The sequence below is a fragment of the Chlamydotis macqueenii genome, chromosome 1 (assembly GCF_036417535.1).
Source record: "Chlamydotis macqueenii isolate bChlMac1 chromosome 1, bChlMac1.mat, whole genome shotgun sequence".
Classification (NCBI taxonomy): domain Eukaryota; kingdom Metazoa; phylum Chordata; class Aves; order Otidiformes; family Otididae; genus Chlamydotis; species Chlamydotis macqueenii.
In genome coordinates this window covers 126040558-126067063 of record NC_141556.1, presented here as the reverse complement: position 1 = coordinate 126067063, position 26506 = coordinate 126040558, and the positions used below count along the sequence as shown (strand labels likewise).

General features: G+C 39.4%; 1 protein-coding gene across 10 annotated transcripts in view; it reads right to left on the bottom strand.

The window, feature by feature from the left end:
* Nucleotides 1–25961, bottom strand: part of DMD (dystrophin) — a 1302935-nt gene extending 1276974 nt beyond the window's left edge. For all 10 annotated transcript variants that reach the window (XM_086766697.1, XM_086766715.1, XM_086766672.1 and 7 more), the window contains exon 1: nucleotides 25848–25961. In XM_086766697.1, the coding sequence (XP_086622823.1) occupies nucleotides 25848–25938 (91 nt within the window). In that variant the 5' untranslated portion in view covers nucleotides 25939–25961. The remainder of the gene's footprint in view (nucleotides 1–25847) is intronic.
* Between the last annotated feature and the right edge of the window lie 545 nt (nucleotides 25962–26506).

Here is a 26506-nt window from a genome sequence, read left to right as displayed (position 1 = left end):
TGCTCTATGCCTCTGTGGCAGATACTCGTAACATGGATGTTCCTAGTATTTTTGGAGAGTTGTCTACAGATAATAAGCAGCATGGGTCTAGTATTACTTTTCCTTTTTAGTCTAGGATAAGAAACTGACAATGTACCTGCTGAAGAGGTTTACTTTTCTTTCTGTGCAGCAGCAGTACCCTCCCCAAATCAAGTGCAGGACAAGGAAACTTCATCTACCATCCAGATTTCTGCATGCTGAAGGAAACATAAGCCACTTTCAGAAAAAAAAAAAAAAATAGTCATTCTAGACAGATGTGAAAAAAAAAAAAAAATCAGTGATTAATTTTTTTTTTTTTTTTTTTAACTTTCCAGTACATTTCTTTACTCACACTGTTGAGTTAACTGGAGGCCAGGCACTCAGTGCTCTTTAGAAAAGTACAAGTGAACGAACTCAATATCCCCTAGGTTGAGTGTGCAGCACCCTTTAATGAATTTGTTTTCTAAGGGCAGAGTAGGGTCCTTTCTTAGACTTGCTCTTGAAAATTGTGTCACCCCTCTGAGGAACCAGAGACACGCTCAAGTCTTTGTGTATTTTAAGATAATTGAACTCATTTTTATTTGAAAAAAAAAATCCTAAGCACATGCCCATGATTTAATGCTGTTTGTCTGCGCAGTTTTTATCTTCAGTGTTTCAGTTCTTGGATGTTCCAGTGTGTGTAACTTTGTCGTCACACTGCTTAAGCAGCTCAGACTATAAACTAAACTGAGTTACTAGCCAATATGATCCTCTTTTGAGCTCACTAAGAAAAGGTAGCTACGACACTATGAGAAGTTGATAAAAAAAAAGCTAGAAAGCTAGATTTTTTTTCCTATTTTTAAAGGAGACAAGGTATTTAAAATAGCAGTTCAGAAAAGCAGGAGAAAAGCAAGCATTCAAAAAGCAGACTAACCTGTCCTCAAAACAACTTTTAATTCACAGGTAGGTACCTGCACAAGTATTTCCACCTTCAACGGCTTAATTGGAGAATCATTCCTTTAAATCCCACCTGCTCCAGCTTAAAACAGAGTACAACATCCTCAATCTGACTTTTTCACATACAGATATATTTTCAACTTATACGGTAAACATAATGAGTTAATAGATCTTTAATCAGCTGTTGCCAAATAGAAAACAAAAAAAAAAACCCCACAGGATGCAGTGGATTTTTTTTATTTCCTCCTTAACTTTTTGCCATATTTCCCATCATCAAAGTAGAAGATTACTTGTCTTAGAATCTCTCCAGACCCAGCTATTTGCAGTCTCTTGACAGAGTATTAAGATAAAAAGTTGACAAAAAAATCTCAGGTCCTATGGTGCTTCAATTCTCACACTTTACAGACTCATTCTAGCCTTCTGGAAGGTTGCCCTGTACTGCTCTGGTCATTCTACTATTAAAAAAAAAAAAGATACTAAGAAACCATGACACTGCTATAGAAGACAATCAGGCCAATACAAAAACTGAACAATCAGACTTAAAGTTGTCAGAAAGAGTAGGCACATTCTCTGAGACAGCACAAATTGTAAGCCAGCTTCACTGAGTTATGCTTCTGATGGGAATAAAGAATAAGAACAGCACTAGGGCAAGAGTAGAGCCAAGGATAATCTGAGACACACTGAATTTTAAGGGTTTTTACTTTTCACAGTCAAGTTCACATAACTACTAGCTTTAAAAAAAAGCTCACACACATACCACGCAAAAACTAACAAGAGCATACACATGGATTCTTAACACTTAATCTGAGAATAAGGCCTGATTAATATTTGACAAATGTAGATTAAATACAGGGGATGGAGGAGAACGTTTCCAAAAGGGAGATAAGGATGTGCATCTCATTTCCTCTTTTCCCCAGAATCAATCCAGAGAAGACAGATATTATTAACTACTCAACCACAGAAGTTAATTCTTTATTCCTATGGATGACCAAAGTTTCCCCACACACCAATAACTCCTTCTGCCTCATTTCTTTAGTTGGGCAAAGTCTAAGACCAAGCAGTAGAAAAAACCCACACTGACAGCCACAGCAAGGCACAACCAATGGCAATTAAATGTTTGCCCCATAAATAAAAACACCCTCAGCTCTGTTGTACTCGCCAGAACACTACAATATACAAAAATCAGGCTTGCTCCTGGCTACTACTGATGAGGAACTGAGGACTGTTAAATAGCAGCTAAGAGAGAAGCACCTCTTCCTTCCCTGGTAACAACAGATGCAATGCCAGCTCTTCTCCCAGCTCTGCCCATCACCCTTTCTTAGTCGCTTATCATCTGAGCAGCAAGTCACTTTTGCCTACAGGGCTCTGAAGATTTTAGACATCATAAAGGAGTAGTACTAGGGACACAGGGATCACAGAATTAGAAGCTATGGAAGTTATTGCTATATTATGTTCATGCTGCACTGATTCTCCATCTAATAACAGTTCAGCTATATAAGAGCAAAAAGCTTAGAGAAAATAAACTGGTTAAATGCTGGAACAGATGGCTCAGTCATCAGCGATCCTCAGCTCAGCTCCCACTCAGGTGGAGTGGAGTACTGGGCTACCAGTAGGGCTTGCTGGTGTTTCCGGCTACAGTCACGACAGGATAGCATCAGCAGGCTGGTGACAGCACAATATCCTATCATGCACAATGTACAGAGATAGGGATGGTAATGGAAATAGAGGAAATCAGCTTGTCATCTACTTCTCCGACCTCAGTTCATCACTGGTCATGACTGTCTCTAGCATTAATTCACTACAGGCTTTTTACAGGGTTAAAAGAAAGAGAACAGTCTGTGGGGTCTTCTGTTCCTTCATCTTTGATCTGGCACTGCTGTCACTGACCAGCGGTCAATTCTTTAAGATGTCTCAGATATATCACTTAGCTTCTCTTTGGTCAAAAAAAAAGATACTTGCAAGTCTTTAGGAAAACTAAAACTAGTCCAACAAACTATTAAATAAAATACTACCAAAACGTAAATAAATAAGCACTCTAAAATTAAAGATAAAGCCTAGAAATTATTCCTACTTGTATCACAGCTGGGAGAGTCATTACAAGGCAGCTGGCAGCTGAGAGGCATGCCAACATCAATCTATCAATCTCTGTTTTGCTATATTAACATGTCACTGGTCTTGTGACTTGGATTTCTTAGACCAAAATAAATGGGTTTCAAACTGCCTGACATTTAGCAAATTGGCAACCTACTGCCTTTACTTGTGTTATATACTGCCTTGTGAGGGTCTACGTCACCTGTTATTGTGTTTTGATCCCACTGAAAAAAAGTCAGCTGAGAGATTTCAATACACTTTCGGTGAGAATGCTGGCAAGCAGGGCTTTGGAGAGAGAGCCAAAGCCACCTCTTGTTTGTACACATGCCCAACAAAACAATTCACAATTTGCTATTCTCCTGCCCAGCAAAGGAAGACCAACCACCTCAAAATACTCACTAGAAAAGTCTGCAATGCCTGAGAGTCAAGTCTAAGACATGCACAGGGGCAACTGTCATTTTGCTCACTAGCCTCAAGCTGTGCTTATGCCTGCACCTTAGCTTAGAAAGGCAGGCCATATGAAGAGCCTTGAAGGAAAATTTACAAAGTGGTAGAAGTCTTTGCAAGATCATCAAGAGAAAACAGGAAGTAAATTCAGAGAAGTACCATAATATTACACGTTTTGGTGCCTACTCAAGACCTTGATAAAGATTTCAGCTGTAGCTTTAATGAAGGCCATTAACAACAACTGGAAAAGCAACAGGAAAGCTGAAAAGCAAGCCCCATAAAAAGCAGCTAATAAGTGATTCTTGCTCTACAGCACTTCCTAAAGTTTAATGCAGGCTGTAGATCCTGGGCAATACTGTTTTAATAACAAAGGCAAAGCTCTGTTGATGCAAACTTGTGAAAGCACTGCACTGTAAGAGGTCCTCTACTGTCATGCTCACTAAGGCAACTATATGATGCACACTAAGTGCTGTAAAACATCTCAGTAAAGCTATACTACCCTGACATAATGCAATTACAGAGTACTTAATGGGAAGATACATCAATAATACATCATCATAGATCTAGTATTTCTCATCAGAGTGGCTCATTTTTAGACTGCTGGTGTCCCATGTCTGCTGAAGTTGTATATGAGAAAGAAGCCACTTTTGAAAGTAGCAGTGGGTGATCATTGATGCTTTTTAAGAAAACAGTTTACGTTTCAGGTGCAGTTCCCCTGTAAAATACTTTCCTACTTATAATATCTGCATCAGAGCTGTAAATGACCTACCACTGAGCCAACAGGCCAAACATGTAGTTTTAAGGATGAAAACTTCTACTTTCAAATCAACAATCCTTTCATTTCTTTGTTGAAGTTTGGGTCCTCATCCCTGACTGAGAAATATGCACAAGGAATGCTTTCCCTCTCTGCTGATCAGACGAACTTGTTTTCTTCTTCTATGTGAACCTGCCACAGCCTAGCAACACAAATAATGCAAATCAATTCCAACTCTACATAGGTGGGATCATACTCACAAACGTCTCATTTCTAGGTCCAGTGCCACAGGCAGATTATTTTGGACCAAACCATTGAAACAAAATGAAAAACATAGTTACAGAACCAAGCTGGCTTCACCACTGGCACAGAATCTACTATCTCTGCCTCAGGCTCTTTCAACATTAAGCAAAATTCAGTCGGCAGACAGTCAGATAGTGTGGTTGAGGCATTAATTTACTAATAGAAAGGAACTCACTGCAAAGTACTTTCTTGTGGTGGCGGCTATGTGATAATTGCACCAGAAAAAAAATTGTTTGGATTTGCATTACATTTTAATGCTTCTAGTTCTTACCAGTATTATGTTTCTGATATTCTTGCTATTATGTCTAAAGCAAAGGTATTACTGCATAGGTAAAAGGACCCTTTGATGGATCCATGTTATATTTCTGGCTCCCTTAGAGATTTTGCATGGCCTTTGGCAAGTCAATTTACTTTCTTATCTGTAAGGTAAGGCAGTAATAGCACAGTAGCTCCCATAGGTGTTTTGTGCTTCATAAATATTAAAATGATCCAATGAAAATGCATAAAATATCAGAACTTAATGATGTGAGTGGATCTTACTCAGGATCTGGAAAATCAGCTAGCCCTACTCATGCAGAAAGCAAGGCAGAGTCACCAAGGATGTGGAGCAAGTGGAGTCACCACTTTCCAGCCAGTGGGTCTGCACAGGGTCCTGAGCCTCAGGGAGTGGGAGCAATGCCTTTCTTGCCCCTGAGGCATAGGTGCTAAAAAAGTGGGTGCATAACAGCCAGGATGAGTGTGGATGCTCTGAAGAGAACAAAGAGGGCATGACATCCTTCTGCAAGCACTGGAGTTTTGCTGCTGGCAGGACAGAATTACCCTCCCACTATGCTGGACTGAAAAAGAGAGATTAAGAAGTTTAACACTGCTGGATGTTAAGGTTGAGTATCCAACTAAGGATACCATATTAAAGCTGAGTATCCATTGTCCTGGTTGGCTGTTCTCAGATGGAGTTTGTTAACCGACCACTGAGTAAAAATAAAAATTTGGTGCCTCAGCAAGATGGCATGAATAACAACAAAGCTGGAGAATTACTAGTATTTCAGGAGACACAATACTGTGATATAAAACTCCCACTCAAGGTGTGGTGGCTAATGATGGATAATTATTGACTAGAGGTTTCCATGCTTTCCTTCAGACTGACAGCTTAAAGCCAAGGCTCACTTTCTCCTTCTCAATGCCAGTAACCACAAGGCAAACAGAATTAATATTTATCTCTTGATCAAGCTAAAAACAGTGTCGTAGACATGTACTGTATATTGCATTTAGAAATTTTGCTGAAGTATTTAAATATTTATAAATATGCAGAATTTCTCTTTTTTTTTTTTTGCTTTTTATGGTTCCTTTTGCATCCTACCCTTTTCTGATCACTACAGTCTAGTGATTGTGTTCAGTGCTAACAAGTAAATACTTGCCTCAGCCCAAAGTAAGGAAGGTGACTATTTTACAAGAGGAAAAAATATTCAGTTTTTAAAAGAAACAGAGGTACTTCTGACCTCATGCAAAGCATATAGGAGAAACTGAATTCTATGTCATTCTGCAAGGATAGTGTGTGCTAACAACAACATCATATTCATCACTGATGTGTCATCTTGATAATGATCCTCATTGTCAGTGGCATAGACTTGAGGGCATAGTCTTTGTTTTACACAGCTCCCATTGATAAGTAATTAGTTATGAACAGCAGAACACTCCCCACAAAGTCTCAATTAAGCAAAATTACCTCAATAGGAAGAGCAACGGAATGGTATACACAATAAGTCTCAGCTGCTGTGCTTTCATTCAGTATATAATTTTCAAGTTCTTAAATGCCTAGATTTGTTTAGAATTACACTACAATTACATAACTTCTGTAAGACAACAAGATGTAAATCTAAAGAACAAATATAGCAAGAACAAGGCTGACCATACCTGCAGCCCTGCTAGTGCCACTGAATCAGATTCAAAACTGAACACTTACTTGGCAACATCCAATTAGAATATTCACTATATATCGTGGATTCTTATCTTAAAGTCATTAGAATGAATCATACATTAGATATTATAATTTATTAATTGCTCCAATAAAAAGAGAAACATTAAGAAGTACTATGAAGATATTTTGAATATCTTTGTGCTTTTTAACCCCTCTTCTGGGTTAAAAAGCAGAAAGATATTACTTTGAGATGTTTCAAGTACTAAAACAGATCTCTGAAGCACAGGAGTTAAAGAACAAAAAATATTTTAAAAGCTTCTTCCCATTATCATGATTTCATTTGATATCAATTCCACTTGTATTTTGCAGATGGCAACGCTACACTCCCACTCATTCCAGGGCAGGGGAGGCAGCAGGGAAAGGAGTCATAAATAACTATGAAATCAAGCCTAATAGGAAAAAAAATAAAAATAAAAAAAAAAGAAAATCACAAGATTAAGAAGGGTATGTTTTATTTGAGGTAGTGTAATTTGGGCAAGGGGTGGGGCTGGGAGGAGAGAAAGCAAGGAGCTTACAACACCCATTGCAGTCTCAGTTGTCACAGGGCTGCTGTGCTGAATGACTGCCAAGACTTGGTATTCGTTTCCTCATGACATTTTCCTTCATGTCAACAAGTAGGCCAGTTATATACTTAGTTGATGTAAGAGCAGTAAATCCAGTAGAGAGCTTTATTATACTCTTCTTTCAGTCATTTTTTCCATGGCTGAGATTAGACTCTAGAGGTGCTGTGATGGGTAATTGGGAGAGAGGGGGCACAAGACAGCTTTGACAGGAAGAATCCCACAGAGGAACCATCACAAGTTTCAACCACTTGTACCACAGCCACTTGTACCACAACTTACTGCTCCACATAGATTTCACTCCTGATTATAATTGATTCAAAGGGAGTAAAAGGCTACAGTTATCTACAGTGATTCTGAAAGAAAATCCAACTGCAACACGTCTCATGGCATTTATAGCCCAACACCAGCCTCTGAAAGGACAGATATACTTCAGCTATGATCAAAGTCCAGAGGGAAACACCAGTTTCATAGGTATTATAGACTAGAAAGGGCTTTTGCCAAACTAATTTAAAGTGAACTAGTACAGAGGCTTAGGACACAAGTAGTCTTCAGAGCTTTCACACTTCAATAATTCCCTTTAACAGTACTTTTAACTCTTCTCCTGTTGATCCTACCTCTGAGCTACAGTACTGCCTATGCAAAAATCAGAAGCAGAGAGGCATAAGCCTGTAACCATGCTTAGGAGAGTATCATGAATGTATGCGACCACACGCTTCAAACCAGAAATATGTTATCTAGCAGTGAAATGGAAGTGAAAAGATGTCACCAGTAACCAGCCTGAGAACAAGTGCCATCACACTGGGCAAGCAGCAGCATGGCTACAAGCTAGCACATATAAAAGCACATTATATGTAATACCAAAGAGGGGGATCAAGCAGGGATTTATGAGGAGAATTTACAGCACAAGAGGAAAATCAAAAGGGATCCCCCTCATTAGTCTCCCATGAGTCAGAGAGGTTCAGGCAAAGGAGCATTTTAAGAAAGCAGGTTTACAGAAAGACATACAGGACATGAACCTCAAAAAAGCAGCCAGTTACCAAAATTTATAGCCTAGAGAATTTCACTAGGTTGTAAATTACATTCCTCATGAGAGATTCAATTGTGTGCATATGTATGCAAGATTGAAAGTCACAATGCAAATATACTCCTTTGTATGTACACTAACTTACGATATGTGCCCCATTGAGTTTGAAGATTTAAAATACTCAGCTGCAAAGCTTATGAGGTCTACAATCCCATTAGTGCTTCAGAAAGAGCTTGCAAGCTACAAACTTACATATCTATTATCCTATCATATTATAGAATACCTTTTCTCTTCCTTAGATAAGCACCTTCCAGTCCTCCTGTCATGTTATAAAATATATGCATCAGCTTTGAATAGATGTTTAATGAAGGTATTCCTTGTAAAAGAATATCTGTTTGTGTTTGCACTGCATTAAATATTTAAACAACTTGTTATGGAAAAGCACTTAAAATAAATCTTCCTAAAGATGAATAGATTTTTCCGTATCTTTTCTTCTCAACCTCTTCCAGCAAGAGCTATTAAAATTGAACTGCTTGTACTGCTGTACTGGAGTACATAGCTTGTAAGGGAATGCAGATAGGTGGATAATGTGGCTGAAAAAAACCCCATAAAATTGTAAAGCAGACTCAAGATAGGAAATTCTCCTTCCCTATACTAATAATCTTTAAGTCCACACCACCTCCAGACAACATATGCTACATCTCCATTTCATCATAGAATAGTTTGGGTTGGAAGGGACCATTAAAGGTCATCTAGTCTGACTCCCCTGCAAGAGGCAGGGACATCTCCAACCAGATCAGGTTGCTCAGAGCCCCATCCAACCTGGCCTTGAACGTTTCCAGGGATGGGGCATCTACCACCTCTCTGGGCAACCTTTTCCAGTGTTCTACCACCCTCATTGTAAAAAAATTCTTCCTTATATCTAGTCTAAATCTACCTCCCTCTAGTTTAAAATCATTACCCCTCATTCTATCACAACAGGCCCTGCTAAAAAGTTGCTCCCTATCTTTCTTATAGGCCCCCTTTAAGTACTGAAAGGCTGCTGTAAGGTCTCCCCAGGGCCTACTCTTCTCCAGGCTGAACAGCCCCAACTCTATCAGCCTGTCCTCATAGGAGATGTGCTCCAGCCCTCTTATCTTTGTGGCCCTCCTCTGGACCCTCTCCAACTGGTCCATGCCCTTCTTATGTTGGGGGCTCCAGAGCTGGACACAGTACTCCAGGTGGGGTCTCAGGAGAGCAGAGTAGAGGGACAGAATCACCTCCCTCAACCTTCTGGTCATGTTTCTTTCAATGCAGCCCAGGATGCAGTTGGCTTTTTGGGCTACAAGTGCACATTGTTGGCTCATGTTGAGCTTAGCTGTTAGTAGTTGCTCAAGTTTCATGCTCAGTTTAAATATATTCTAAAGCTGCAATATAGAAAGGGTCAAAAGCTCCAGAACATTTCCCAAAACAAGCCCTAAGGCTTTAAACATATAAACCATCTGACACAGTCCAAGAGTTTCAGATCTTCTGCTTTAAATAAGCTCAAAAAACTTCACTTGCAGCATACTGCCATTTTAATATTTACTCCACAAATCTCAACAAGAGAATATAACAGTAAACATAAGCCTTAAGTCTTCTCTTCTAATCTACTTCCAAGCTTCAATTAAAAATAATGTCACTTACTGAAGCAGCATTCATGAAGTATCAGCCCTTCATGATCTCAAGAAGGCCAGTTACTCCTCAAGAAGCCAACCACAAATAACCTACATTGTTTACTTCTAAAATGAAGTAGCTCAGTAGTTTACCATTTTCCATAGAGTATTTTCACTCTGCCAAACCTACATTTCCAGTTTTCATACCACTGGAAAATTGCTACCAGAAGTGTATTGGTTTCTTCTGGTAAGAGTTGTCTTATGAAGCAATGAGGATCCAGTTTTCCATGCTATGCAGTTATTTACATGATTCTCTACTTTTTTCTCTCACTACTAGACAGGAGTTTGATTATCTAATTTGTACAGCTAGTTCTAGGACAATAAAAGGTCTTTTCAAGTAGCTGGTCATCTTCTGGCATAGAAACTATAAGACTTGTGCTTAGATTTTTTTTTTTTTTTCCAAGATTTAGACATTATATCTAGCTATAGTTAGAAAATACAGTTAGACAATGAACACAGCAATACAGAAAAGACTTCATACTTTATAATTATGAAGAGATACACACAGGAAAGTGACCAAAATTCTAATCTTCATCATTTACCATGTAACCTTTTCCACAAACAATGCATTGCTTGAAAACTAAACTCTTCCAAGGCTACAGTGAGTTGGTATCACCTACCACTAGTTGGTTGTATAATCATTTAAGTAGGATTAGTATCATAATCTGCTGTGAAAGTTGACAGCAGGAGATGTGGTTCTGCAAATAATAGCCATTTACACAGACTTCTTTAAACTAAGGTGGTTTACATTCTTCAAATTTTTGCTACAATTACACTATAGATCCATACTTCTCTGTTGAACATTGAGTCGGTTTAGGCTAACATCCATTGCTGCAGTATCATCTGCACAATTTCTCCCTGTCCTCTTCTGCGCGGTCAAGTTCAAGACCCTTTTGAAGTGGTCAAGTTCAAGACCCTTCTTTGTGTGTTACAGAGTAATCCATGATGCTACAATGCTGCATCTTATACATATACTTTTTTCCCCAGCTTTTTTGTCACTTGTATAAAATCCACTTCCATTCTCAGAACGCATTCACATTTTGTCCCTGTGAACTACAAATTCCACAACACTGTAACACTGTTAAAATCATGAACATGTTGCTTGATGAAGAGGTCCAGGACACTTCTGTGTAGAACTGGACAGGATGCAGGGATCTGCAGAACTGTTCAGGCTCTTCTTCAACTGAGATTGCTCCTTTCAGCCCAATCTCCCTTTATCCCCTAAAAGGCATTACCACTACTAACACTTCCTAGAGTATTTTTAAAGGCTGTATTTATAAGTCAACATGTCACTTTACCTCCAAAAGCATCACAAAAATTGTGCAAGGCTTAACTTAAGAATGTGGTACCTCCACTGGCAATCCCAAATACTGAAGTAAGACAAGCTCTCAAGTGCAGAACTTTATCTCTGGACAGAAGGCAAAGTAACAGACCCTGGCTGATCTTCATTTTTCAGCTCTACTAGTGTATGAGGGTAAGATTTTTCCTATTTCTTGCCAAAAAAAAAAAAAAAAACAAAACAAAACAACAAACAAAAAAAAACCAGAAAACCAAAAATGTAAAAAAAAAAATCCCCCACACAACAAAGCAGCCACAAGCCAACTTGCAAAATCTCACCAGGAGTTTGCCTTGCTAAAAGAAAGGAGTCAATTTTCTGTGCTATCTTTTCCATGTTTCAGGACATCTTGTCCACTCTACAGTACACTAGCCAGCTGGTAATTTATTGTATTGTACTACAAAATGCAATAGGACTGTTAATGCACCTCTGATGGTGAGATGTACTGGTGGGGAAAAAAAAAAAAAAAAAGCCATCACTACACATACACATTCACAAAACACTATCCCAAGCGCTATTTTTTCTGTATCATAGAGAGGGAGAACAGACCACAGGACTTGCCCAATTCCCATTAGCAGATGAGAGCAAATTTGGGAAGCAAACCATCGATCCCGATGCTCATCTGACTGCTGTTACCATCACAATTTCTGCCTGTGACATACTCTTCCCAGAACAAAAATTTACATCCAGAGGGATGCAAGTGGGAAATGCTGCTAAAAAGAGGCAGTATAGTACACATGAGGGTTATACAGCTGTATGTAAGATTTTTCCTCATCTTGGTTGCTGTACTGACTGGCATGCAGAATCCAGAGTAACAGAACCACATGCATCTCTAAGGTACTCTCCTGGGCTATAGCTTTCAACCTTGTGTGTTTTTACACGCAGGCACATGAGGGTTTTGGTGTTTTTTTTTTTTTTTGTCAATAAAACATGGTCAAATGCAGGAAGCATTTATAATGTAGTCTCCTACTCTGAGATGGTAAGAGAACTTTTAACATAAATGAGTTATTCTGTGGTTAACAAAGAAGTTATGATTCTATGGCAAAACTAAACCAAACTTCATCAGGAAGGCAAATATTTTGCACATTCTGATCAATGAACACAGTATGAACAAAAGGCAATTTACATCTCCTGTAAGCACGCCCTCCTTCAACTCCACTGGTACTTCAGTTTGTTAAGGTGGGACAAAGCACGAAAAAGACAAGCTGAACTGGTACTATGATATCTGTGTTACTGTTGCAAATTTTCCTTTGAACTATTGTTTCATTACAGCTGTATCATATTTTTGATAAAAGCACATACTGAGATAACTCAAGGACATTATAAAGCTATATCTCAGTTACCTCTGTTAGGCAAAGAAGCATGGTCAAGTTGCTCTATCAGGAAACTGAAGCTCTAGAATTAGAAGTGTATTAAGGGACCTAAGAACATGGGTAAACATGACCCTGACTAAAGGAAGATAAACCAGTACAGAATAGAGAGTTTATGTTATTGTTGTTTTGGAGAGGATTTTTTTTTTTTATTATCTTAGACATGTCAATTAGTTCTTATGTTTAAAATAGTATATGGCCGCTTTACTCTTCAAAATACCCATTCTAATTAAAATGCATTCCTATGAAAGAAAGTTATGGATATTCAACTATTTAAGACATTAGTTTTCTCCTAAGAAGAAAATTAAGCTCTCTTAACCAAGAGCCTACTGTAGTTATTGCTTTGAAATATGTATATGAATATAACAGGATTACACTAAATCACAGATCACTGTTTTTTATTCCTTCTGGGAAAAATAAAATCAGACATGCTGATCAATGGAGTCAGTAATAACATATTCATTTCACAGAAAACTGGAGTTTGGAATCCTCCCCCAAGCATCACAGGCAAGACCATGTGTAGGATATACTGTGTGCTATGAAACAACTAAAAGTTAACACATAAGCATTACTTGAGTAACACTGCTATATTTTTGAAATGAGTGATCCATTGCCAGTAAACTTTCCTGAATTGAGATATAAACTCAGCATTCAAATAATACAAGCACAAATGTCAAATACAAATCTCTTCATTATATAGACTTGAGCTGGTTCAGTACTAAACATCAAGCAACATTAAAAAAAAAAAACAAACAAAAAAACCCACATTTCACATACCTACATTTTCTACTGATTTTAATAATTGACTTTGAAGTCTCTTGGTTTGTGCTTGAATAGGCTGTATTTGAAAAAATATATCCATTGAGGAAACAGCTGAATTTAGCTTTCTTAAAATTCTTATGAACAGCAATAAGTAGATAAACTTCCCACCAGGGCAGGGGGAAGAAACTTATCAAATCCCATGCATAATTATACCCAGAAAACTCCCAGCTTTTGTTGCCTTTCAGTGTATTCAGGCTTATGTACTATGTTCATTACTTCATTAAAAGAAACTACACACATACTTAAGGTAAGTCAATGCAATTTCTGGTTCACATCAACCCTGAAAATGGATATCCTTATTCCAGTCACATTCATGTCTGCATGAAATGCCTGTGAAGTCAGTTAATACACAGAAGAGGGAAAAAAAAAAAAAAAAAAAAAAACCAAAACAAAAAAAAAACCCACCCAAACACAAGCAGGTTTTATTCCACTGCTAGTTTTAGAATCTGATTGGATTTAAATGATTTGGTACTTGAAGTTCTGAAAACAAAAATATGTCAAGTTGCTCTTTACTTCAACAAGTTTTCTGCAATCTGCTGCCAGTAGCACTCTAATTGAATTACGTTAAGATATTTAATAAGGAACCTGAGGTGAAATTAAACTTTTCTTTTTCTTCCTCAGTGAGGGAAGAGGTATGTGTATCGTACATACGTAAGACACAGGAAAGAACTACATGTTCTTTCTCATCTAGTCACTGTCAATTAATTTAGGTTTTAATATACTATACCTTTCTCTTAACAAGTTTTCTACCTGTCTAGGTAGAAGCATATAGAATGCACTTGTTTTAGTAGTATTTAAGAATTATAGCTTCAGAATTTTTTTTTTAAATTTAAACTAATAGAGCACTCCAGCAATAGCACTATCCGCCATACATTCGTGTTATTATATACAGGGAACACATTTGTCTATTTTAAGGCTTCATCTCTCCTTTAACTGTACTCTAGCAAGGAACCATAGCCAGAGCTTTGCAATCCTTTCCCTTCTCTACTAGAATACCACAGACTAGAATACCCAACCACCCACTACTTTCAATCACTAGGGTACTACTACATCCCGTACTTTCTTTTTTTTACAATACAATACAGTTCACATGCTATTCTGTTTTCAGAAGAGCCAACAGCTGCCATCATGCTGGTTTTGGTACACTGCCTATCAACTAGGGCTAACATGTCAAGTGCCCAGGCTACTGCTGGTAGCCACGCTGTGCCAGAGCAGCCTGTGCTTATCTTTAACTTTACTTGTAAGCATTAACTTAAGTGAGTTGCATCAAGTTCTGGCAGGTCCCTCAACAGCTGGAGGGTTGAGGAGCTGTAAGTCAAGCTCTGGGGTACACAGTGGTGGCACAGCCTCCAGAGGCAGGTGCAGCTCCTGAAGCATCATCTGAATCTGGAGGAAAGCCCGCTCAGATTAGGCTCAGAGTGCAAACTGAAGTAAAGTTGGATTTGATCAGAGATAGCCATCCACATTTGAAATGTAAGACAGATTCATCTTGCTCTGTTACAAGTAGATTACCAGCAGTTAATCAACACTGCAAAGTCAGAACTCCAATATATCACACCACTACGGCCAGGAAACTCAATTAGCCTTTTCTTCACAGTCTAGGGGAAAGAAAAGAAAAGAAAAAGAAAAAAAAAAAAAAAAAAAAAAAAGAGAAGCTGTCTTTTTTTTTTATAAAAATAAAAATAAAAACAATAAAAAAAACCAACCCCAAAAAAACCCCACACACACTTAGAACCTGAAGGTTTTCAGGGATTTTCTGTAGACCTATATTGTATAGAAGGTTCCCCACCAGTCCCTGTTAAAGCATGTACTGGCAAGTAATCCCAAGCTTAGCTGAAGCTGGACTCCCCTCTCCATGGCTGCAACTCTTGGTGAGCTTCACTTTTTGTACTTAAATTAGATTTGTTGTTGCAAAAGTAATTTCAATTTCAGATAGAATGAAGAATTCTTCTTTCAGCCAGCTGTAGAAGAGGTACTCACAAAAAACAAAGCACAAGTTTTAAATATCGTATCTCTGTGGTTTAATTGTCATATAGCCTTACTTGTTTAGGATGCTAGAAGGTACAATATCTTGGAACAAGGAGCATTAGGCTCATCCTTCATAATGAAGTTGGGATTTTAGTGTTTATACAGATTCATACTTCAACAACATCCCCTTTCATTATTATAACTGACATAATGAAAAATTTTCAAAACAGTTTCAGGAAGTGAATAGTTTAAAACTCAGAAATATTTTTCAAATTATAACACCTACAACAGATGAAAGATATTATTAATATCAATTAAGCAGAAATAATTGCTTTTAAAAGCCTATCCACAAAAATACAACGCTTTCATAAACCTTAAGCTTTTAAAAGTATTTTAGATTTACAGAAGCTTTAAACTCTTCCTGGTGAGTGCTTATGTTTTGAATATGAATTAGTTGTTTGACTGCAGTAGTCATGTGTCTATATACTGTACCTTCTCTTCTTTCCCATGACAGATGATTGAAATCCTAACAAATCACATCACTAAGAACTTTCCAGCTGAATATTTTACATAAGTCTAAATGAGTCAGTCAGGGGACTTTTTTTTGAGCCAATTTTTAAGGAAGGGGAAAAAAAAAAAATTCTACTGTAGCTGATTTTTCCCTAAAGTACCCTGAGGGAGTATGTATTAAGAGTTTAAAGAATGGAACTGACTTTGGTATTCCATTCCCAGTTGCTAATTTATTATCTGGAGGAAGTCACATGAGTCCTGAAGGAAATCTTGATGAAAAGGGATCTGTCTCAGCTGCATGGGGTTTAATTGACTTCTCAGTCCTGCAAGAAGAATGCATTAGTATTATCTATGCCTCTGTTTAACTATCAGCCAAATGGCAATCATTGTGATGAATTAATTTTCTACACTGCCATGCAAATCGTAGCCTCACACTCCTTTTGTGGACTCATTTTTCTGTTTAGCAGGACACGTCATAGAAACCTGTAAGACCACCCCTCTAGACAAGATCATATGACATTGCTCAGTGGGAAGGGGGAAGACTGCCTAAGGGCTATCATGTTTACCCATCTGGTTATATTCAAACAAATAGTTTAACTTTTTTTACTAAGGGTGTAGGAGAAGTTAAGAAGCTTGTGCTGCAAGACATTACATCCAGTTAGTACTCAGTGTTTCCTTTAATTATCTCTAATGAACCAAATTATCTCCTGATTACTTTCAGAGTCTAGAAGCGCAGGAACCTACCTCAACAGAAGCAGCCTCAGGTTACTTCCATCTTGCACAGCTCTGATCAAGCCAGCACACAGATGCTCACCAAGTAGCATATTTCAGTGCCATATTACCGGGCCTTAACCTGTAGCTCTCTTTTGTGCTACTGATAATCTTTGCAGCTCTAAAAACCAATAGAAAACCCAGCAGTCATTCCAGGTGATGGAAAGGCATCTTCCAACACTACTGCCATTATTGCTGTTGATGGCCATCAGCATCAAAAGGGGGCGGGGGAAGAAAATAACTGCATTAACATAAATTTAGCAAGTCCAAGATGGATTGGGAAGCAGACCAGAAAGTTTCTTCACACAGTAGAAGCGTTCTTCAGCCATCTGTTTGGTGCAGGAACCAGTGGAGAAATAATCCCAAGCAAGCAGCAAGTCCTCTGCAAATTCATGGGTTTTTTTCCACAGCACACTGATATTTCAGTCAAGCTACAGACCAGCAGTAACAAGTAAGGCTTCTCCAGAGTTGCAAGGTTATGAAGTTATCATTGTTTAAATCCACACAACTCTACTTCCACAACAACAAGAAAGCCTTCTGAGGAGGTGGCTAGCATTCAGCTGAAGCACTTAATATTTTGCAAGTGCACATTGCCAATCCTGCATTATTTCCCTCTAGTATTCAGCAAAACATTATACTTGAGATAAAAGGGGAAAGATCACACAAAACGTAATTGAATTAGCCTAATTATTGTGGGTGGAAAAAAAACAACAGAAACCCAAAAATGCTGCATACAAGATTTTGACTCACAGTTGCTAAGTTTTTTTTTAGGAACATACATGCTTACTGTGACAGTCTAAAGAGAGGATATCCCTAGAATTGTAAGGCACATTTGGGACTAAAGAAATAGGTTTAGGTTGTAGGTGTAACAGATTTATACTTCACACTTTGAAGGCAGCCTGCAAGGCTGAAGACAGTTCATGAAGATAGTTGGCAGGGGATGCGGGCCATCAAAAATAAAAATACTACTGAATATAAATGTATTAGACAACCTTTATTATGCTGGCTGACTTCTACTGATCTTATGACATAAAGTTGAAATGTCACATTAATCCATTTGTAAGCACTTTGATAAATTCCAAACATCAAAATAACAAGTTTGCCTTGGCATTAGAGAAAATGAAAAGGGCAAACTAGCATCTAGCAAAAAGTTAACGTCACAAAGTCATGAAATCATAGCTAAGCAGTTTCACTTCAATGATTGCTTGTTAATATACTGCCTTAAGACAGTCAGAGATTATTCCCTAAAATATGCCTTGCCTTTTGAATAAAGCAATGCCAGGCATTCTTTGCAGCAAGCTTATTTGGGGCTACATCTCATCCAGAAGATTTCACTAATTCACATTCTGTACAGCTCCTCCTCCCCTCCATCATTGTCTTAAACTTAGGTAGAACACTAGGTTTGGGGTAAGTCCAATTTATTTTTTTTTTCTTCTTCTTGTACAAGGTGGAAATGAAAATTGCTAGGCAGGATAAACATCCTAAATAATTTGATAAGAGTGCACTTCCTGTTTGATAAGGACCACAGACGCTGACTGAACAAGAGGTACAAAGAGCTTTTGCAAGCTATGAACAAAATATAAACTTCCTTTACTTAGTGTATATTTCTTTACAATTCAATCAGCCTTCTAAACAAGAAAATAAAATAGTTACACAGTGTATTATCTGCCTAATAAACAGATTGATATTTTAAAATTATGATCCAAACTATGGCTTCAATATCCAAGCCAAAGTGCACTTTAAAAGCAGCCCAGCAACCACTTCCAAGGCTTTATGCAGATAATACTATTTATGGTATCTGATTGCATGCTACAGCGTAACTCAATCACATCGTGCTCGATATCAGTCATAGAGTATTAAGGACAGCATAAAGCTAACCTTGAAATTCAGTACAATACTTTTGCCAGATTACACAAAACAGCACGTCACCCATCAAGCTCCAGAAAAAAGAGGTGGCATTTTATTATTATATTTAAATCATATATTTAAAGTAATTACAGAAATTCAACAATGAATGGAGCACCACACAGCCAGACACTGGTACACGGTAGGAGATAGGTTAGCTTTCACAAGCAAGACATTCATACTTCAAAGTTACTTAATGCCAGGGTGAGGTTTTTTTTTCCCACTGCTGGTGACCATAAACAAGGCACCACTTCATTCAAGTCAGTGATGATTCCTACCTTAAAAAGGGAGAGACAGAAGTGGTGTTAAATTGAGCTCTCTCAATTTGAGATCCAAATTGCAGGAGACTCCTTTAGTGAAAATAAATCCATGACCTTTAATGTCCAACAAGTCTTACAGTTAATCACAAGATGTGGGTACTTACCCACAGGATAGAATCAACTGTAGTACACAAGAAAGAACACGCATACCTGCACTTAACGAGCTAAAATGCTAATTGTTTACAGATGTTGCAGTTCTAAACCTAGTTTAAGAAACCTATAGCATTTCTTTAGATTTACATTTGAAATATCAGAACTTCCTAGCATAGAAAAACATGGTTGCCAAGGCAACAGGGTACAGAAGGTAGGCAATTAAAAACACATATTTAAAATGCAAGAAATTTAATATTTTCACTAAACTGCTGTTTAAATTACTTTTACCGTTGAAATTAAAAATGCCCACTTTTGGGCAAAGGTACTACCGCTTAACAGGAGGTAGGTTTAGAGACGTTATGATAATACTTTTAGGAGTGATTTCCCTCCCATCCAGTTCTCCTCAGACTGAAATGATTCAGTACCAACAGAAGCTGCAAGCGATCAGCACTTCTGAACATATCAGACCCCATGCTTTTTAAATGCATAAACAGGGAGAAAAAAAATCCACTGACCTACCCAAAAGTCAATTTTTCAGCCTACAGAGTAAGGCATCCCCTATACTAAGATGAGATTATATGGTGCATGGTTAGATTTTCCTTCTGATGAAAAGAAATAAAACCTGTCAAGTATAATAGAACTAATGGAAACATCTCCAAGTAAAGAAAAACAAAACAAGCTGGAAACTCAATTCCAGCAAGAGAAGCATATATTTATTGTTAAAAAAAAAAAAACAAAAAACAGAATATTAGTTTGAGTACAATAGTTTCAAGTACAGGATGAAGTCCTGAACTCAGTAAAAACATTTCAGTGATTAAGTTATTTTACGCACCTAAACTACATACTTAAAAATTACCTTCTACAAAGACAACTTTACAGGCTGTGATTGTAAATATTAACAGAAATTTCTAGTTTCACCAACTCCCAACATTCAGGCTAAAAATCAGTAGTTGATTCTTCTTATTAGATCCAGCAAATCTACATCCCGAAGTGGGATAGACAGGAACAGGATATTGCTACCACATCACTAACATCCTATAATTGCTTTGCATGCTACAAGTGTCCCACAAAACCATGACTGAAAAGGCAAGGTCAGGAACTAGTCTGAATAGTTTACATGCACACTTTAATTCTGTTTTATTTAGATTGATTTAGTTCTCTTTTTCTTTAAGTGATAGGAAAGTATATCCATCCAAAACCAAATTTGGTATGTAAAAATATTTATGTATAAACAAGTTTATAAGATATTTATTTTAACATATGTGTAAGCATTATAACCACAGACCTTTTATGTTCTTCTCACACAGTAGCTTGGCTCAGCCTCTAAAGCTGTTCTGGACAAGATCCACAGTTCTTCCCACATGCTGCACTTTCAGGAATAGAGATATCATGTACAAGCCTCCCTTCACTAGTTGTGATTCATCAGAGCCAAATCTCCACCGTCAGCAGCCACAAAGGTATTTCTTTTATTTTTGAAGGGGATCCAACTCTTTGCAGTTTGGGTAGCAGTGCCACACCAGCATGCCACTAAAGCTCAGACAGATTCAGCTGAGATATCACTTTTATCTTCTTGCCCAGAAGCACTCCACAAATGCCATTTCAACACTCTGACAGGGAGCAGCATGCACATTTGGGCACGGTAAATACTCTGTCCCAGCCCCTGGCATGCTCACATCACCATGCTCCACACAGCTGAGATGCACTGGCAGATGAGGTTCCCCTGACCAGCGAGCTACCACACCTTGGATACAGCATACGGGCCCTGTTACAAGGAACCATTAGTCAAGTCGTTTGTTTTCCCATCAGATATACCATTAATGTTTGTTCATCAGGCATCAGCGTGTGGAGGAGGAGTGCAACACTTGCTTCAGACAAACAGGCAGAGCCCAGTCCCATGCTGTTCCCTCTGCACTGACCAACCCAGAGAACTCTGTCAGGTCTCTGGGTGTTTAAGGGAGAAGAACCCACTCAAGTTACCCAGTGTGGGATACGTACTAACAGCTCTAGAGACCTACAGCTTCCACATCAGCAAAGCTGGGGGAGGGCAGGGGAAGCAAAGAGGAGAAAGAAGGGAGAAGAACCACTATATGTCTATTAAACCATCTATACCACCACTATACATTGTACCTATAACTTGTTACAGCATTAAAGAAAACCAAATGTCCAGGATATATACTTGTTTAATACTGCTTAGTGTTAATTCCTAGCAATTGCTATTCTGTATATTAAGACCAGAACAATTGTCTTCTAGTGAAAACCTCAAGTCACGCAACTTAGCAGAAAGAAATGCAGAAAGGATCAGGTCCTTACTCAAACTCTAAGCCACATCAAATCATTCTTCTAAGTAAAGTCATCATGTCATAAGAGCAGCTTGCTCCAGATCCACATAATTTTAATAGAAGTTAAGAAATGAAGTCTCAAGCCCTTTCTAAAGTGTATAGAGCTGTAGAAATTAGAGGGCTTTTCCTTGCTAATCATGACTACAGTTACTAAGTCCTGCAACAGAAATAATACAATCTAAATCTTTATTAAATCGATGAGAAAGTATTTATGGCATGGAGGTTTTTTATATTGTAGAAAAACACTCTTTGCTTTGAGTTGTATTTACTTTGGTTTTTAAAACAATTCTTGTAATGTAGCAAGCATCCAAATGCATTTGAGACTTGATGGTGGTACTTTACTGTATAGCCAGGAAAGAAATACCAGACAATGGAAACCACAGGTTCCTCAGAGAAGTTAAATCACAAAGATAGGTTCTATTAAGCTCTGCAGCATCCACTTCCCCAAGCACAGTCTCCCTGTGTTCAACAAGCATGACATCAAGTACAATACATTAAAGACCCACACTTACGGGACTGGCATGGTTAGTAATGGTTTGGGAAGTGACTGCAACTTGTACCATGTTTGTAATTTGTAGCTGTTTTGCACTGTCTTTTTGCTAATACTAACTGAACAGCTGTCTGGATCAATCTTAGTCCACTAACCTTGAGACCCAGATGGATTCTGGTTTACCACTGATATTTTAAGAATTGTCAGCACCCCGACAAAGGATAAAGGGAGGATGCTCAGCCTAAGTCTCACACCAGCAAGAAGCAGGGTGGTCCACGGGGTCTGGGGAAGGCCCAGTTCAGATGGCAAGCACTGAACTGAAGACCTAGGTAGAAAATGTCCTTCTATTAAGAGAAGATTCACACATTAACACTGTTATGGCCAGAAGGGACCATCAGACAAGATGGCTGGACTGATAGTTTATGACAGGCTCCTAAGTACTGAATCCAGTAACTTGCATTTGGATAAAGCTCAACTTAAAAAGAAGTACCAAGCGGTGGATCAAACACCTCTAGAGACAAAGGATCTGTCCCCAGAGGTTAACTGTCTTCCCTGCTCAAGATATCACATGCTTTAATTTGAATTTTTTTTAGCTTTCACTTTTTCTTTCTTGTTATGTCTTCTGCTGCTAGGCCTTCAGCATGCAGGATTTTCTGCCCATTAATATACTCACACAAAGTCACTTCTGTAACCTCTCAGAAAATGATTTTTTAAAAATGACTGGCTGACCTCCATAGACATTCACCTTAGATTTCAGGTTTTTGGGGATTTTTTTTTTTTAAACACATTTCTCATACTAGAATCAGCCATACCAAACACAACAGTAAAAAAAAAAAAAATCTTTCTTACACATACTTCCCTATGTCATCACATTATGAGTGCATCCTGAATGAAGCCCTGCAGTGACCCCTAAATTCTTCTCCGATACAGTCCCCCTCTGGCAGCACAGCTTACATTCCTCACTCCTGCATTTGTGTGAATATTCTTCAAACACCCACACAACCCAAGCCATTCCCTGTGAGCAGAAGTGAAAAGTGATGAGTTAGTGCTGGAGCTAGTAATTATCCCTGTGGAGATGCAACAGGGATAACCCAACTCCATTACAATTCCCCGATGGCAACTTGTGCGATACAACTGTTTTGTGGGTTTTAAACAATTTACTTGGCATTTTATTGCTAGTACTAATTTTTGTATGTTGTAATATACTGCAAGAAATTACTTTTTCTGTTAACAAATTTTCTTGATAAAGCATTTAGCAGAGTCTGCTTTCCCTTAAATTGCGCTAACAAGCTTTAATTTTAAGATTTTATTTTGGTTTTACATGAATTAAATCCTTGTAACTTTTTTTCCAATTATTTTACCTAGAGTTGACAGCAGGATGCCCAGATTAATGCTATCTGCATCAGCCCATCCACCGTATTAAAATATTGATGTTCTTAGCTTTTGAACAAGACCTCAAAAAATAGAAGCGTGGAATATTTTTATATGACATGTACATCAACTTATTCCACCCTGTTTTTTCTCGTTTCATGAAAAAGCAAAACCTGTACCTACTAGAGGTCAAGTTTTGTATTCATGAAGCCAAAACCTTCCTCCACACCATGCTAGTGGCAAACTCCGGAAGCATGAAATAGATATAAACAGTGTGAAAAACAAGTGGGATACAATGTCTTTTAGAGCTTCTTTGGTATCTAATGTCCTAAAATCTCCAAGGATGTGCTGCACTAGCTTCACTTTCAGTCATCAAGAACTTCCCTGCTGGCTCACAAAATCTTCTCTGCAGGCCTAGGAAGTGCCACTTGGGAACAATTTAGCCTCCTTACCATTACTACATGGCTAAGGAGGCTGCGCCAGCATTTCACTCCCAAGAAATCCTCTTAAAACTTCCGATACAAAATTGTTCAAGGTGAACGCACGTCCAAACAAATGGAGCATCCTAACTCCGGAAATGCCTTTCCTAGGCAATAGGTTACAGAAAACTCCCACAAAAATGAACCTATCCTTAGGCTTGCAAACACTATCTCACCAAGTTCTTCTCAGCTTACTTGTGCTAGCAGCTGTGTTAATTTGTTATATACTATTTCTTCTCAAATCCATAATCACATTTTAAGCAATGCATTTCAGAGTTAGATGATAACAATGGAAGATAAGAAGCAAGATCACCGGGGAGTACTGCTAAAAAAAAAAAAAAAAAAAAAAAGAAGAGAGTTTACCTGTGATGAATGTCACCATGGAAATCGAATTTTTTCATCTCTTCAGGCTTATAAACATCTGGGGCAATTCTATGATCCTTAAACTGATCCTGTTTCTTATTCATCACAGAGAATAGACCAGGGAATTCCGTTCAATTAAGAAGCACAAATGTTTGCTCCACATCTACTGCTAACATCTAAATTCTAATACTACTTTATAGCAGGAAACTGGGAAAAACATTTTAGAGCCATTTGAGATCTTACACTTATTATGATATCACACACCTAACATATTGTCAAAGTTGATTTTGAAATGGACTTTCCAACTGAAACAAAGAAGGTAAGGGATATTTAGGAAATCCATAGGTAACAATTCCTGTCTAGCTTCTCGGAGAGTGTCTGTTCTGAATTACAAATTTATAAAATGAGAAATCAAACTGAATACTGAAAGTAGTTACTAGCTGTAGGAAAAAAAAAAAAAAAAAGGTGGGAAGAAAGCACTCTCAGTTCAGAGTTGTAAGCACTTAACAGTAAAGTTAATACTTGCAACTCCACTTTCTGGAAATCACATAGACATGAAGATAGTATTTTGTCAACCTTCAAGTTGTCTCATCTCCAAACAAGCAACAGCCCAAATACACTATTACACACTAAAAGGACACCCCTTTAAATGAAGGGAGCTTTTCTTTGTGTTGTACTCATCCTGCATTTTACACTCCCCAAACTGTAAGTGAGCTAAGTACGGAATGGGGAGCATGTGGTGCTATAAGAGGTAACACGACCAGCCTAACCAGGAATGACTACAGAGACAGCTCACCAGACACTTTTTCTTTTCGCATTCTTCTCATGCTGCAGAAACTTAGAGAAAAGGCATAACACGGGAGCCAAAAGCAGGTCTTGGAAAAAAAAAAAAAAAAACCTGAACAGCCCCTCAACTCCACCACCTTCCACTCCCACCAGGGAGTCCTTTCTTTTTACCATCCTTTTAAATGCTGAAGTGAAGAAGCAGTAAGTACGAGAGGTGCAGTAGGCTGGTAACATTTGAAGAAACACTTCGCTACCAGAGCAAAGGATCTTCAGGAATGGCACCAGTGAGACTTCAGAGGGAAAGCACCAAATACTGCCAGAAGAGGGTCTTTACACTACTAGAGTAAAAACAACATTCACACAATCTGTCACAGAAAATATAAGTTCTGCTTATTGCATCCCAACACCTTCAAAGTTAAACGTCCCATAGCAGCTCTAATTATTCCGTAAAACATAGCAAGCGTTTTGCTGCTGTTTCTTAAAACGAGTATGACACAGATAGATAATTTTTAAAGAGTCATTTAACCGTGTAAGGACACTGTTATTTTAAGGCACGTTTACTGGGCTAGCACATACAGCTTCAAGAAGAGTTAATTTCATTTGTAGCTCCGCACGCACTTGTGCTGCAAATGAGTAAACGCTGAAGAGTCTATAAATACCTTTACTACCACGGATTTGGTTTCTTTCCAGGGCTGAGCAAAAAGAGCCCAAGGCACCTGAAACTTTATCTTTATCCCATAGGGGAGCCTAACAGTTGCTTCCATGCATATGTTCCTCCAACATAGGCGGCACAACCAACGCAGCTCAAGGCGGGGGACACCCATGGCGGGGGGGGGGGGGGGGGTGGGAGGAGGGCACACGGCGACACTCCCGTGTCGAGAGAGGGACACAAACGCCGCTCCTGCCACATTGAGATGCGCGGTTCGCCCCAGCGAGCCCTGGGCAAAGTCCTTCCATGTTGCACAGCGCAAGGAAAAGTTGAGTAAGAAATAATTTTTTAAAAACCCAAACACTAAAAAAAAGAGCTGCCTGCCTCCGGCCCCCGCCCGCCCCACGGGGAGCCCAGCCCGGGGGAGCCCCGCGTTCGCCGGGAGGAGCGGAGCGCGGAGCGGCGCCTACCCGACCGGCTGCGGATGACATCGCGGAACTCATCGGCGGCGGCTTCGTCCCCTCCAGCGGCGGCGGGGCCGGGGCGTCCGGTCTCAGCCATGCCCGGGCAGCGCAGGGCCGGGAGGGACGGAGGGAGGCGGAGGGAGCCCGGGCCGGGCCGGGACAGGACAGGTGGGGGGGCGGCGCCGCCCGCCCTGAAATAGAGCCGGGGCGGCGACTCTAGCCCCCCCTGTGCCCCCCCTCCGCCGTTTGCGGTCGATGGGGAGAGGAGCAATTAGCGAGCAAATGGCCCCAGGCGGGGCAGGAATGACGGAGCGGCCCCCACCGCACGGTAGCGCGGAAAGCTGGGGTGGGAACGGGGACTATGGCAGCGAATGGCTGTGGGGTGGAGGGGGATTTCAACTTTTTTGGAGGGAACACGCATAGCTGTACATCGCTGCGGGCCCTCCCGCTCAGGCAGGGCTGACCCCCACGGAGGAGGCCCTCGGCTGAGGGGTGCCGCGTTGCCCAGCGCGGACTGGGGGGTGCCGGCCCCGCACCCCACGGCCGTGCCGCCGGAGGCCCCCGCACTGTGCCCCGCGGGCAACCGTGCGTGGGAGCCCAGCCTCAGGGAACAGAGTGAGTTTGTCTTCTCTCTCAGTAGAGGGGCGAGGGTCCTGCGGGCCTGG